Source organism: Bacillus rossius, chromosome 13 (assembly GCF_032445375.1).
Source record: "Bacillus rossius redtenbacheri isolate Brsri chromosome 13, Brsri_v3, whole genome shotgun sequence".
NCBI lineage: Eukaryota > Metazoa > Arthropoda > Insecta > Phasmatodea > Bacillidae > Bacillus > Bacillus rossius.
In genome coordinates this window covers 46,998,575-47,013,299 of record NC_086340.1, presented here as the reverse complement: position 1 = coordinate 47,013,299, position 14,725 = coordinate 46,998,575, and the positions used below count along the sequence as shown (strand labels likewise).

General features: G+C 46.9%; 1 protein-coding gene across 2 annotated transcripts in view; it reads left to right on the top strand.

Moving 5' to 3' along the window:
* The window catches only part of LOC134538532 (protein peste-like), a 155,158-nt gene that overhangs the window by 121,066 nt on the left and 19,367 nt on the right, over positions 1-14,725 (top strand). For both annotated transcript variants that reach the window (XM_063379936.1, XM_063379937.1), the window contains exons 5-6: positions 6,375-6,587; positions 8,590-8,804. In XM_063379936.1, the coding sequence (XP_063236006.1) occupies positions 6,375-6,587; positions 8,590-8,804 (428 nt within the window). The remainder of the gene's footprint in view (positions 1-6,374; positions 6,588-8,589; positions 8,805-14,725) is intronic.

The window sequence follows — 14,725 nt, the reverse complement described above, 5'->3', positions numbered from 1 at the left end:
AGAATGTGGTTTATTAACATTATATTTGTTGTAACCCCATTAAAAAATTTATCACAAGTCTGAAGAGCAGGAAAACTTTGAGGCAATTTGAATAAAAGGCAAGTAATCGTCACACATTCCAATCCAGCGTGATGAAAGATTTTTTTTCAAGTTACTACGAACATCTGGAACCATTTGGGTGGAGCTCCATCTTGATAAAAAGACACACACAAAACATTAGTACTGTCCTGTAGCAGCCAGGGTCTGCCTGTAGCGCCCCTGGAGTGCACGCCACACGCTCGGCACAAGCCACGCGGGTGGTCGTCATTCAGGCGCTCGGTGGAGGCTCGGGGTCTTCAAGCATTGCTCTCTCACTGTTCTCTTCTCTTTGGAAAACTTTGTGTTTTAAAAAGAAAACATAACTCAAACATCCCAGCCAATAATTAACAATTCCATAGCTGCTATATCTACGGATGTTATCGTAGTATTTAAATTTAGATTATTATAATTAATTAAATTTAAGATAAATATAATAAATAGGTAAATTTAATTTTAATCCAAAAATCTTTGGTATATTCTCTCAACGTAAATTTCTTAAGTGTATTACCATATAAATTTTAGCAGTTCTTTTATTTTGGGACTTATGCATAAAACTTACAAAATTTATAAGCATGTTATAGATGTTGACCAAAAAGCTTGCGATGACAGTATAGTGGAAGAGATTTATTGATTTATACTTCTACAAATTTTTTATAGTTTGTGTGTTATCCCCTCGATCAATTTTTTAAGAGTTTTTGGTGAATGTATTTCATTTAAATATGTTTTTTTTTAATTTCTGCTGAAGCTAGTAGATATAGACTCATTATAAGCTCATATGAAACTAGTGTATTAACTAACGTTGAAAGTCCGCACTCAATTCACTAATGTACGGACATTTCCTTTAAGGACAGAATATTAATTTTCTACCTTTTGTAAATAATCTAGCATACAGGATTCATTGTATTGTATCTCTTGTCTATTTTTCTGTGCATGACATTAAAAATCTTTTCTCTTTCGTAAGGTTGCATAGAAATATTTCTTGGGATTGTTTTGAAATTGGTTGATATAGTTTTAAATTTACTTTAGAAAACCGAAGTCTCGTGTAATATCTTAAATTTAACGATTTTGAAAGCCGAATCGGTCCCATCGCCTATGCTTATCATTCCGAGATAACGATGATACTGATGACCTGTGCATGGTTACAATAGCCAGATCAGCTTGGTAACTTTTATTCAAGTCTTGCTGCGGTTGTGTTTCAATTGAAAACACAATGTAGATTCAGTTCGAATGTGATATTGTTCACATATACTTAAAAACGCAGCCTACCTTGTTTATCTTGCCATTGTGTTCCCCGGCTTAAAAAAAATGTTCAGTAAACAAAATGTATCTAAATAAAAAAATCATTTGCTCAGCAAACTTCCAATGTAAAATTTAAAGAGTAATTCTTTAATGGGCATTTATGCTGATTACTTTTTTTATAATTTTTCTTTGAGCTAATTGCAACTCGATCCATTATTATCAGTTATCAGTGCTAAGGTGGATAAAATAAAATACAAATTTTTGTTGTTAAAATTGTTTAATGCTACTTAAATGGTTTGATTAAGGAACAGGATTCACATTCCTTTTCCCCTCCCTTGCCAAAACATGTTAGTCTTCACATACAGGACAAACACACAGACTACATAGTTGACAATACTACTGTAGGTGTGTAACATGAAGAGCTGAAGCGCTTTCTGTGGGGAAATGTACTACTGAGATGTTTCATGTCCTTCGACATGTAATATAGGTGATTTCCAGTGATTCGAGTCCTCACTGTCAGAGGTACGGTAACATTTATAACATTTTATAATATCGCTTACAAACTGGCGATGTATTGTCGAATATTCTTCCTTTATTCTGTTGATTTTGGAGCAATGGGTGAACCCATAACTGTTTTCTCTGATTTTGTTATTCTTTTATTCATCAAGAAAAAAAAAGATTTATGATAAAATTGCGTTACTGAAACTTCTTGTACAACAAACACGTGTATGAAAAGGTAACATGTATGTGGGTGGAATGCTGGCTGATAACTGATTGCATTCGATAGAGGTGTGACTCGCTCGAGTGAAAAATGCTCCGAACTGCCGCGAGAACCAGTGTGGCTCGAGCTGACGATGGACAGAACAGCATCTTAACGGCTAGCGTGTTATGGCGTACGCTATGAAACGTTGCTCAGTTCATAAAAATCTCACAGCGCTGTGTGTGTCAAGTTCCACTGTACTGAGTACTCTATGTTTCCCTAAAATAGCATTTAAATGGGGTATTTTATATTATGTTTCATAAATTTAATTAGTATGAGAAAAACTTATGTCTATTGCAAAACCGTTTGTTTAAACCTGAGCCTCCTGTAAAACGAGCAGGATATGACACTTATTGCCGCCTGATGGGCCCAGTATGCGTGTACATAAAGCAGCCTCCTGTAAAAGGAGCAGGATACGACACTTATTGCCGCCTGATGGGCCCAGTATGCGTGTACATACAGCAGCATCCTGTAAAATGAGCAGGATACGACACTTATTGCCGCCTGACGGGCCCAGTATGCGTGTACATACAGCAGCATCCTGTAAAATGAGCAGGATACGACACTTATTGCCGCCTGATGGGCCCAGTATGCGTGTACATTCAGCAGCATCCTGTAAAATGAGCAGGATACGACACTTATTGCCGCCTGACGGGCCCAGTATGCGTGTACATACAGCAGCATCCTGTAAAATGAGCAGGATACGACACTTATTGCCGCCTGACGGGCCCAGTATGCGTGTACATACAGCAGCATCCTGTAAAATGAGCAGGATACGACACTTATTGCCGCCTGATGGGCCCAGTATGCGTGTACATTCAGCAGCATCCTGTAAAATGAGCAGGATACGACACTTATTGCCGCCTGATGGGCCCAGTATGCGTGTACATACAGCAGCATCCTGTAAAATGAGCAGGATACGACACTTATTACCGCCTGATGGGCCCTGTATGCGTGTACATTCAGCAGCATCCTGTAAAATGAGCAGGATACGACACTTATTGCCGCCTGATGGGCCCAGTATGCGTGTACATACAGCAGCATCCTGTAAAATGAGCAGGATACGACACTTATTGCCGCCTGACGGGCCCAGTATGCGTGTACATACAGCAGCATCCTGTAAAATGAGCAGGATACGACACTTATTGCCGCCTGATGGGCCCAGTATGCGTGTACATTCAGCAGCATCCTGTAAAATGAGCAGGATACGACACTTATTACCGCCTGATGGGCCCAGTATGCGTGTACATTCAGCAGCATCCTGTAAAATGAGCAGGATACGACACTTATTGCCGCCTGATGGGCCCAGTATGCGTGTACATTCAGCAGCATCCTGTAAAATGAGCAGGATACGACACTTATTACCGCCTGATGGGCCCAGTTTGCGTGTACATTCAGCAGCATCCTGTAAAATGAGCAGGATACTACACTTATTGCCGCCTGATGGGCCCAGTATGCGTGTACATACAGAAGCATCCTGTAAAATGAGCAGGATACGACACTTATTGCCGCCTGACGGGCCCAGTATGCGTGTACATACAGCAGCATCCTGTAAAATGAGCAGGATACGACACTTATTACCGCCTGATGGGCCCAGTATGCGTGTACATTCAGCAGCATCCTGTAAAATGAGCAGGATACGACACTTATTGCCGCCTGATGGGCCCAGTATGCGTGTACATACAGCAGCATCCTGTAAAATGAGCAGGATACGACACTTATTGCCGCCTGATGGGCCCAGTATGCGTGTACATTCCTCAGCATCCTGTAAAATGAGCAGGATACGACACTTATTGCCGCCTGATGGGCCCAGTATGCGTGTACATTCAGCAGCATCCTGTAAAATGAGCAGGATACGACACTTATTGCCGCCTGACGGGCCCAGTATGCGTGTACATACAGCAGCATCCTGTAAAATGAGCAGGATACGACACTTATTGCCGCCTGACGGGCCCAGTATGCGTGTACATACAGCAGCATCCTGTAAAATGAGCAGGATACGACACTTATTGCCGCCTGATGGGCCCAGTATGCGTGTACATACAGCAGCATCCTGTAAAATGAGCAGGATACGACACTTATTGCCGCCTGATGGGCCCAGTATGCGTGTACATTCAGCAGCATCCTGTAAAATGAGCAGGATACGACACTTATTGCCGCCTGACGGGCCCAGTATGCGTGTACATACAGCAGCATCCTGTAAAATGAGCAGGATACGACACTTATTGCCGCCTGACGGGCCCAGTATGCGTGTACATACAGCAGCATCCTGTAAAATGAGCAGGATACGACACTTATTGCCGCCTGATGGGCCCAGTATGCGTGTACATTCAGCAGCATCCTGTAAAATGAGCAGGATACGACACTTATTGCCGCCTGATGGGCCCAGTATGCGTGTACATACAGCAGCATCCTGTAAAATGAGCAGGATACGACACTTATTGCCGCCTGATGGGCCCAGTATGCGTGTACATACAGCAGCATCCTGTAAAATGAGCAGGATACGACACTTATTGCCGCCTGATGGGCCCAGTATGTGTGTTCATACAGCAGCATCCTGTAAAATGAGCAGGATGCGACACTTATTGCCGCCTGATGGGCCCAGTATGCGTGTACATACAGCAGCATCCTGTAAAATGAGCAGGATACGACACTTATTGCTGCCTGATGGGCCCAGTATGCGAGTACATTAAAGCAGCCTCCTGTAAAATGAGCAGGATACGACACTTATTGCCGCCTGATGGGCCCAGTATGCGTGTACATAAAGCAGCCTCCTGTAAAATGAGCAGGATACGACACTTATTGCCGCCTGATGGGCCCAGTATGCGTGTACATACAGCAGCATCCTGTAAAATGAGCAGGATACGACACTTATTGCCGCCTGATGGGCCCAGTATGCGTGTACATACAGCAGCATCCTGTAAAATGAGCAGGATACGACAATTATTGCCGCCTGATGGGCCCAGTATGCGTGTACATAAAGCAGCCTCCTGTAAAATGAGTAGATACGACACTTATTGCCGCCTGATGGGCCCAGTATGCGTGTACATAAAGCAGCCTCCTGTAAAATGAGCAGGATACGACACTTATTGCCGCCTGATGGGCCCAGTATGCGTGTACATACAGCAGCATCCTGTAAAATGAGCAGGATACGACACTTATTGCTGCCTGATGGGCCCAGTATGCGAGTACATTAAAGCAGCCTCCTGTAAAATGAGCAGGATACGACACTTATTGCCGCCTGATGGGCCCAGTATGCGTGTACATAAAGCAGCCTCCTGTAAAATGAGCAGGATACGACACTTATTGCCGCCTGATGGGCCCAGTATGCGTGTACATACAGCAGCATCCTGTAAAATGAGCAGGATACGACACTTATTGCCGCCTGATGGGCCCAGTATGCGTGTACATACAGCAGCATCCTGTAAAATAGGCAGGATACGACAATTATTGCCGCCTGATGGGCCCAGTATGCGTGTACATAAAGCAGCCTCCTGTAAAATGAGTAGATACGACACTTATTGCCGCCTGATGGGCCCAGTATGCGTGTACATAAAGCAGCCTCCTGTAAAATGAGCAGGATACGACACTTATTGCCGCCTGATGGGCCCAGTATGCGTGTACATACAGCAGCATCCTGTAAAATGAGCAGGATACGACACTTATTGCCGCCTGATGGGCCCAGTATGCGTGTACATACAGCAGCATCCTGTAAAATGAGCAGGATACGACACTTATTGCCGCCTGATGGGTCCAGTATGCGTGTACATAAAGCAGCCTCCTGTAAAATGGGCAGGATACGACACTTATTGCCGCCTGACGGGCCCAGTATGTGTGTACATACAGCAGCATCCTGTAAAATGAGCAGGATACGACACTTATTGCCGCCTGACGGGCCCAGTATGCGTGTACATACAGCAGCATCCTGTAAAATGAGCAGGATACGACACTTATTGCCGCCTGACGGGCCCAGTATGCGTGTACATAGAGCAGCATCCTGTAAAATGAGCAGGATACAACACTTATTGCCGCCTGATGGCCCAGTATGCGTGTACATACAGCAGCATCCTGTAAAATGAGCAGGATACGACACTTATTGCCGCCTGACGGGCCCAGTATGCGTGTACATACAGCAGCATCCTGTAAAATGAGCAGGATACGACACTTATTGCCGCCTGATGGGCCCAGTATACGTGTACACACAGGAGCCTCCTGTAAAGTGAGCAGGATACGACACTTATTGCCGCCTGACGGCCCCAGTATACGTGTACACACAGGAGCCTCCTGCTGTCCGCAGACGGCGTCGTACGTGGCGCGCGAGTGGAACTACTTCGTGCAGAAGTCCATCTCGGTGGCCTTCTCCACCATGCGGCAGAAGGTGCACATCACCAAGACGGTGGGCGAGCTGCTCTTCCAGGGCTACTCCGACCCCGTCATCGCCATGGGCTCCAGCTTCCCGCTGCCGCCCGGGGTGCGCATCCCCTACGACAAGTTTGGCTGGTTCTACCAGGTGAGCGCTCACCCGCCCTGTCGCTCCAACACCCTTACCACTGTCAGCCCTGTCACTGTCAGCCCTTACCACTCCCAGCTCTGTCACTCCCAGCCCTGTCACTGTCAGCCCTTGCCACTCCCAGCTCTGTCACTCCCAGCCCTGTCACTGTCAGCCCTTACCACTCCCAGCTCTGTCACTCCCAGCACTGCCCCTACAAGCCCTGTCACTCCAAGTCCTGCCACTGTCAGCCCTTACCACTCCCAGCCCAGTCACTCTCAACCCTGTCACTCCCAGTCCTGCCACTGTCAGCCCTTACCACTCCCAGCCCTGTCACTGTCAGCCCTTACCACTCCCAGCTCTGTCACTCCCAGCACTGCCCCTACAAGCCCTGTCACTCCCAGCCCTGCCACTCCCAGGTCTGTCACTGCCAAGCGAACATCCGGAGAAGGTCGTGGGCGTAGATATTTTCTCTTTCCATGGATACGGGTTCATAAACATGTGAAATAAAATCCCAGAAATCATCTTCAGCAGTTAACCAAGTGTATATACATATATAAATTTCAATGTTTCTAACAAAGACATCATTTGACAGAAGAAAAATATTAAAAACGTTTTTTTAACTCTTATTAAATGTAAATTTTAAAAACTTTTTAATACAGGCTAACAAATACCGGTTTTTAATAAATTATACTTTTTAAAGAACGAAGATAATGGTTTTTCAAATAATATGTTATTACTATAATTTATACTATGTAGAATGGTTTTTCCAGTCTAAAGTGTTAATTTTGTTCGTATAACATTCTAGTTGTACATTTTAATAAGGTTTGAGTAGGAACTACTATGCTTTGTCTTGCTCAGTTTGTATCCGTTATTTTAAATACTCCAAAGTGATAATTGTAAATAAGTAAAATTAATTTAAAATTCAAAAATATCAAATATTCTCCGAGTCTACTTCTGCCACTGCAATTACACTCGTATATTAGATCCACCCAATGCAAGCCAGACACTAGGAAAGGGGCCACTACTGTTTTGTGTCATCTAAGAGCATCATTGAAAAAGGCCCTACAATGTACTTAGTGTCGTTGGATTTTATTGGCCATGAAGGAACTGGAGTACTCGGAGAAAATAATTATTCAAAGTGACTACTTCTCTTCCTGCAGTGCAATACTTAGAGTTTCAAGCAGGCGGAATAGACCCGGGTAGCCGCTACCTGCAGTTGTGACAACTGCTGTTCATCTGCTCTTGCTGCCGCATGCCAGCGAGCCCCTGAATATTATACACGATATTAACACGTGGATTACATTAGGGGCTTTAAGCTAAAAACCCCATTCTCATTCACCACATAATCCTGATCCACTTCCCGTCATATATAAAATGACTTTCTGGAAGAAGAAAAAAAAGAAATTATCCTGCCCCATACGTAGCTTTCAGTTTTAGTTGCCTTTAGATTCGGTTATTTAGAATTTTAGTTTTTGTGGGTTTTTTTTAGGTTCACTTAATACCAAATATTACTAAACATTACTTAAACATTAAACATTACAATACTATTAAACATTAAGAGTATCACTTGAAAAAGTATTTTGTGAACATATTGAGAATTGAAAACAATTTAGTTCAATTTAATATCTCTTACAGACATTAATAATATAATTGTATGAGTGGTCCAATTAGAGATACCAGTGGTCCAATTTAAGAAACCGGTTGCCTAACTAAAACCAATTGCAGGGTCTTGGAAAAATATTTTTTCCCACAAAATGTATAAATGTTTTTTAACACTATCTTAATATTATGTTGTAGAAATGTATACTAATGTATGTATGCTGAATACGATTATGTATTCTTTACAACGAACTAATAAATGAAAGTGTAGCCAGTATTCGCTGGCTCAACACAAACATAGGAACTACTTCTAGCCTCTGCTTGAGATCGTACCTACCTTGAGTACACCAGCGCAGCGGTAGGAATGAAAAACACGCCAGGGTGTCGGTAGACTAGAGGAGTGGGTGTGTTGGGTCGGCAGCGGAACGGATCGACGACGTACGACGGCGTGTACAACATGGCGACGGGGCAGGACGACATCCGGCGCCTGGGAGACCTGCTGCAGTGGAACCACCGCAACAGGACCGACTTCTACCCCGGGTCGTGCGGCGAGGTGCGGGGGTCCGCGGGCCAGCTGTGGCCGCCCTACCGCCAGCGCAAGGACAGCGTGCACATGTTCTCCACCGACCTGTGCAGGTAGTGCTTGCCTCCTCCCTGATACACACGCCAGAGCGGTGTCTAGTGTCCACACACCTCCTAGCTTACCTCCTCCCTGATACACGCGCCAGAGCGGTGTCTAGTGTCCACACACCTCCTAGCTTACCTCCTCCCTGGTACACGCGCCAGAGCGGTGTCTAGTGTCCACACACCTCCTAGCTCACCTCCTCCCTGATACACGCGCCAGAGCGGTGTCTAGTGTCCACACACATCCTAGCTTACCTCCTCCCTGATACACACGCCAGAGCGGTGTCTAGTGTCCACACACCTCCTCCCTGATACACGCGCCAGAGCGGTGTCTAGTGTCCACACACCTCCTAGCTTACCTCCTCCCTGGTACACGCGCCAGAGCGGTGTCTAGTGTCCACACACCTCCTAGCTCACCTCCTCCCTGATACACGCGCCAGAGCGGTGTCTAGGGTCCACACACATCCTAGCTTACCTCCTCCCTGATACACGCGCCAGAGCGGTGTCTAGTGTCCACACACCTCCTAGCTCACCTCCTCCCTGATACACACGCCAGAGCGGTGTCTAGTTTCCACACACCTCCTAGCTTACCTCCTCCCTGATACACGCACCAGAGCGGTGTCTAGTGTCCACACACCTCCTAGCTTCCGTCCTCCCTGATACACGCGCCAGAGCGGTGTCTACTGTCCACACACCTCCTAGCTTACCTCCTCCCTGATACACGCGCCAGAGCGGTATCTAGTGTCCACACACCTCCTAGCTTACCTCCTCCCTGATACACGCGCCAGAGCGGTGTCTAGTGTCCACACACCTCCTAGCTCACCTCCTCCCTGATACACGCGCCAGAGCGGTGTCTAGTGTCCACACACCTCCTAGCTTACCTCCTCCCTGATACACGCGCCAGAGCGGTGTCTAGTGTCCACACACCTCCTAGCTTACCTCCTCCCTGATACACGCGCCAGAGCGGTGTCTAGTGTCCACACACCTCCTAGCTTACCTCCTCCCTGATACACGCGCCAGAGCGGTGTCTAGTGTCCACACACCTCCTAGCTTACCTCCTCCCTGATACACGCGCCAGAGCGGTGTCTAGTGTCCACACACCTCCTAGCTTACCTCCTCCCTGATACACGCGCCAGAGCGGTGTCTAGTGTCCACACACCTCCTAGCTTACCTCCTCCCTGATACACGCGCCAGAGCGGTGTCTAGTGTCCACACACCTCCTAGCTTACCTCCTCCCTGATACACGCTCCAGAGCGGTGTCTAGTGTCCACACACCTCCTAGCTCACCTCCTCCCTGATACACGCGCCAGAGCGGTGTCTAGTGTCCACACACCTCCTAGCTTACCTCCTCCCTGATACACGCGCCAGAGCGGTGTCTAGTGTCCACACACCTCCTAGCTCACCTCCTCCCTGATACACGCGCCAGAGCGGTGTCTAGTGTCCACACACCTCCTAGCTTACCTCCTCCCTGATACACGCGCCAGAGCGGTGTCTAGTGTCCACACACCTCCTAGCTCACCTCCTCCCTGATACACCCGCCAGAGCGGTGTCTAGTGTCCACACACCTCCTAGCTTACCTCCTCCCTGATACACGCGCCAGAGCGGTGTCTTGTGTCCACACACCTCCTAGCTTACCTCCTCCCTGATACACGCGCCAGAGCGGTGTCTAGTGTCCACACACCTCCTAGCTCACCTCCTCCTGATACACGCGCCAGAGCGGTATCTAGTGTCCACACACCTCCTAGCTCACCTCCTCCCTGATACACATGCCAGAGCGGTGTCTAGTGTCCACACACCTCCTAGTTCACCTCCTCCCTGATACACACGCCAGAGCGGTGTCTAGTGTCCACACACCTCCTAGCTCACCTCCTCCCTGATACACGCACCAGAGCGGTGTCTAGTGTCCACACACCTCCTAGCTCGCCTCCTCCTGATACACGCGCCAGAGCGGTGTCTAGTGTCCACACACCTCCAAGCTTACCTTCTCCCTGATACACACACCAGAGCGGTGTCTAGTGTCCACACACCTCCTAGCTTACCTCCTCCCTGATACACACGCTAGAGCGGCGTCTAGTGTCCACACACCTCCTAGCTCACTTCCTCCCTGATACACGCGCCAGAGCGGTGTCTAGTGTCCGCACACCTCCTAGCTCACCTCCTCCCTGATACACGCGCCAGAGCGGTGTCTAGTGTCCACACACCTCCTAGCTCACCTCCTCCCTGATACACACGCCAGAGCGGTGTCTAGTGTCCACACACCTCCTAGCTCGCCTCCTCCCTGATACACACGCCAGAGCGGTGTCTAGTGTCCACACACCTCCTAGCTCGCCTCCTCCCTGATACACACGCCAGAGCGGTGTCTAGTGTCCACACACCTGCTAGCTCGCCTCCTCCCTGATACACACGCTAGAGCGGTGTCTAGTGTCCACACACCTCCTAGCTAACCTCCTCCCTGATACACACGCCAGAGCGGTGTCTAGTGTCCACACACCACCTAGTGTACCCTGGGAGTAGACTCTGTGCAGGAGTGGGTTTCCATATCCCTCATACCTCTCATTATACTCAAACACGCCTGTAGACAATTATGTTAGACGGAGCAAGACTAGTCAAAAATTCAATATAATTGATTTTAAAAACCAGTTTGAAGTAATCGAAATGAACAGTCTCTATTTGAGCAGAAGGTTATTTCAACACTTATTCCACAACGGAAAATAAATCAGGAACAGACAGACGTACTTCCAAATCTGATGCCATTGGCCCAGGAGATGGTAGGCCCGTCGGCCCGGTATTAAAGTTCACAGACCGCCACACCACAATCACCTTGCTACTCTCACTACATACTGGTCAGCTCCTACGCTCGTCGGTGTCAGCACCAGAAAACTTACCCGCCACCTACAGATTTCTACGCTCGTTCATTGGCAGTCAGCTGTTTCGGAGATGTCAGTGTCATAGTCATGAATCAATGCATCACTCCATGAAGTCAGTGCCGGGTCCTTTTATAAACTTACTTTTCTTTATAATTTATTAATATAAAATGGTTTAATTTTAAAATTCTTAATGTGTAAAGTAATTTAAAGCAACAAATAAGAAAAAAACAAAGCTGGCTTATAAAATTTAAGTATTGACTGATATTCCCCTCGTGCCCTAAAATTGTATTATATTAATTTAATAAAAAGGCCTAGGAAACAGCTGAACAAAATTATAAAGAAAAATACAAGTATTAATAGAGGTGGCACGAGGTGGTGAACAAGACAATTTGATACTCCCTGCACACAAGCAACTTGGGAGCTAGTGGATCGTTTAAATAGATATAGGTAAATGATAAATAAATAAATTACTACATAAGTATATTGGTCTATAGGTTTCCTGATTTATTTAAAAAGAATTGAATTAAATCAGTTTTTCCTTTGTTTTGGTTTCACAATAAAAGGTATTAACAAGTTACAAAAAGGAGGGCCGGCCCGATATGATTAACACACGTTATACTATACCTTTAACAACAACAAAAATGACATTTTATAGCAGGTTAGGTTTGTCCACTCATTATTGTAACAATTTCATGAATACTTATTTGTTAAGTTCTCTATGGCACTGCTCGCTGGTATTAATTTAAATAAGTTCTTTAGTTGGTTGTAGGGAGAAGTTATATTTTAAATATCACCCGGAGCTTCAAAGTTGGACATCTGGCCGGGAGGAAGCTCTTTTTAAAGAGACTTGAAGCTCGAGGTCCTGGACAACATGATGGGTGCAATTTCGGCGCCCAAATGTTGGACCCTGTCTGAAACACAAGTCAAATTCCAACGAATTAGACCTGCTTCCAGACAGTTAAACACAGTCGGCGCGAAAAGGCCAACAAACGGTAATTCTGGGAGGAAAAAAAAACCGAAGTACTCACCAAACAGGGTGTAGCTCCTGGACTCACGAATAGTCTCGCACAGACATCCGAAAGGCGCGGACCGAGAGTAGCGTGGATGTCGCGGAAGAAATAATAATTTAAGAAGAAAAAAATGAATAACATGTAAACTAAAACATTATCTGTTGCCTAATTGCAACGACTGACTGGCTACTACTAAATTATAAACTGGTATCACATCCCTTAACACCGATAATTACATCCCTAATTCGAAGGAAGAATTCATCGTTGCCACGAAAAAGCCTCTTAACAGAGGAGACGCCGAGATGACGCGGTGAGTAGCCGAAGTCAAAAGTCAAAGTGCCGCAATGGCGGACAAAAACTCCTAATTAAAACGGGCGCTCGGCCCTAGGGAAAAGAGGTGGAAGGTTCGGCTCTGGGCCGAAAACTTCCGGAGGTCTGAGGTGGGCGTAACTACACCTTCAGTTGTTTTGCTGAGGCACGACCACCGTGCTCTCTACCGGCGGGCACAGAAAGCTACATACGATCGACTTTTACTGGACGCGAGCTGAAAGCATAGGGCCTTATGGTGCAGCCAGTGCTGCTCTCTGGAGGCCTAAAGAGTGTGCCGAATCAGTGCTACTTTAGGCACGATTTTTTTTATTTTCTTATTTTTACAAAATTTTAAATTTTTTTACAACTTCAATTTTCCTCCTTCGCCCGCTGCTTTCGCCCCCATCCAAACTTGTTCGGTCGAGTGTACCGGCAGGTTAGCTTGTTGAGCAGTATAGTGCTCTCACCGCCGTTTCCCACCAAATTTGCTGGGTCTAGCCGACTACACGGCTATCATCAGGAACGGTATCCACTGGCCGTCGCGTCTCAGGAGTTTAGCGCTACGCGTGACGAAAGTAGCCACCCTAAGCTTCCCATGGTCACCCCAACCCCTTCTCGGAGGTGTGCTGAAGTTTGCGGTCTCTAACACGTTTTGGTGTCCTTTTTTCAAGCTCCGCCGCACGTCCCGACGCCTGGCCGGCGAAGTCTCCCAGGGCAGGTCATTCACCGGACATACCCCCCACCCCTCCCTGGTCCACAGCGGTCATCGGCCAGCCGGGGCAGTGACCAACCTCAAGGCCAAAATCCCCCCCCACTTGCAAAATGGCGGCCACCAAGTGCCGCGATGGTCTCTACGAGACTCCGATCTGCATGTCCATGCCATCTAGCGGCGAAAGGACGAACCAGCTATCCCCTATCCCCACCAGGAGAAACAGTCGACCTCACACTCAGTCGATAGGTCGCCGGAGCCCTTTTTTTTTTTCGGAGCCCTTCGGAGCACTTCGGGTTTCCCGATCCCCTCCTCCAGAGGAACAGACGACCGGACTTAATTTTAAGTTAGCGTCCCGGCGCCATTTCAGGGATTTTGAGGGCAGCTCTCGTCCAGCGCGCATCTTCGCAACAGGTCGCAGTAACGACCAGCAGCTATCGTGATCCGCTTTCGGCAATAATGTAGTTGCTTTCTGAGCCAGGCCATGTCGCCTAGATTTTTTTAGTTGTTCTTCGTAGCTGCCCAAATAGTTAAGTTTAAAGAAGGAGGTTAGCAAAGTCCCCACTAGGTGTCCCGGGCGTCAGCTCTACTTGCTGGTGACAAGAGCAGACATTAAGTACTATTTATGCCGCTAGATGTCGTGGGTGGTCCATCTTTGCACATATTTTTTCTATGGCAAATCGTCCTTGAAGTCGGCCACTGCCTGGCGAGGTTCACGTCAGGGCAATGATCCTGGGCTAAATTCTGAGAATCAAGGTGGGTAGCTGTGGGGGTGAGGGTGGACAAAAAACACAACGAGGCTGGGAACGAGCCTCGTAACGGGACTTTCTAGGAGTGAACCTGAGACCCATGTGTGACGGTAACCGCAGTTCTAAGGTCGTCTCTGAGAAGTGGTAACAACTCATCAAGAGCTGTTGTAGGCAAATTTAGTCATTTAGGGAAATAATATTACAAACCCCGGACGTGACTGTAAGTGGGAGAAATGTCAAACGGGCTGCCAACGACGTTTTAGACTTGCAATAGATCAGATAGGTCCCT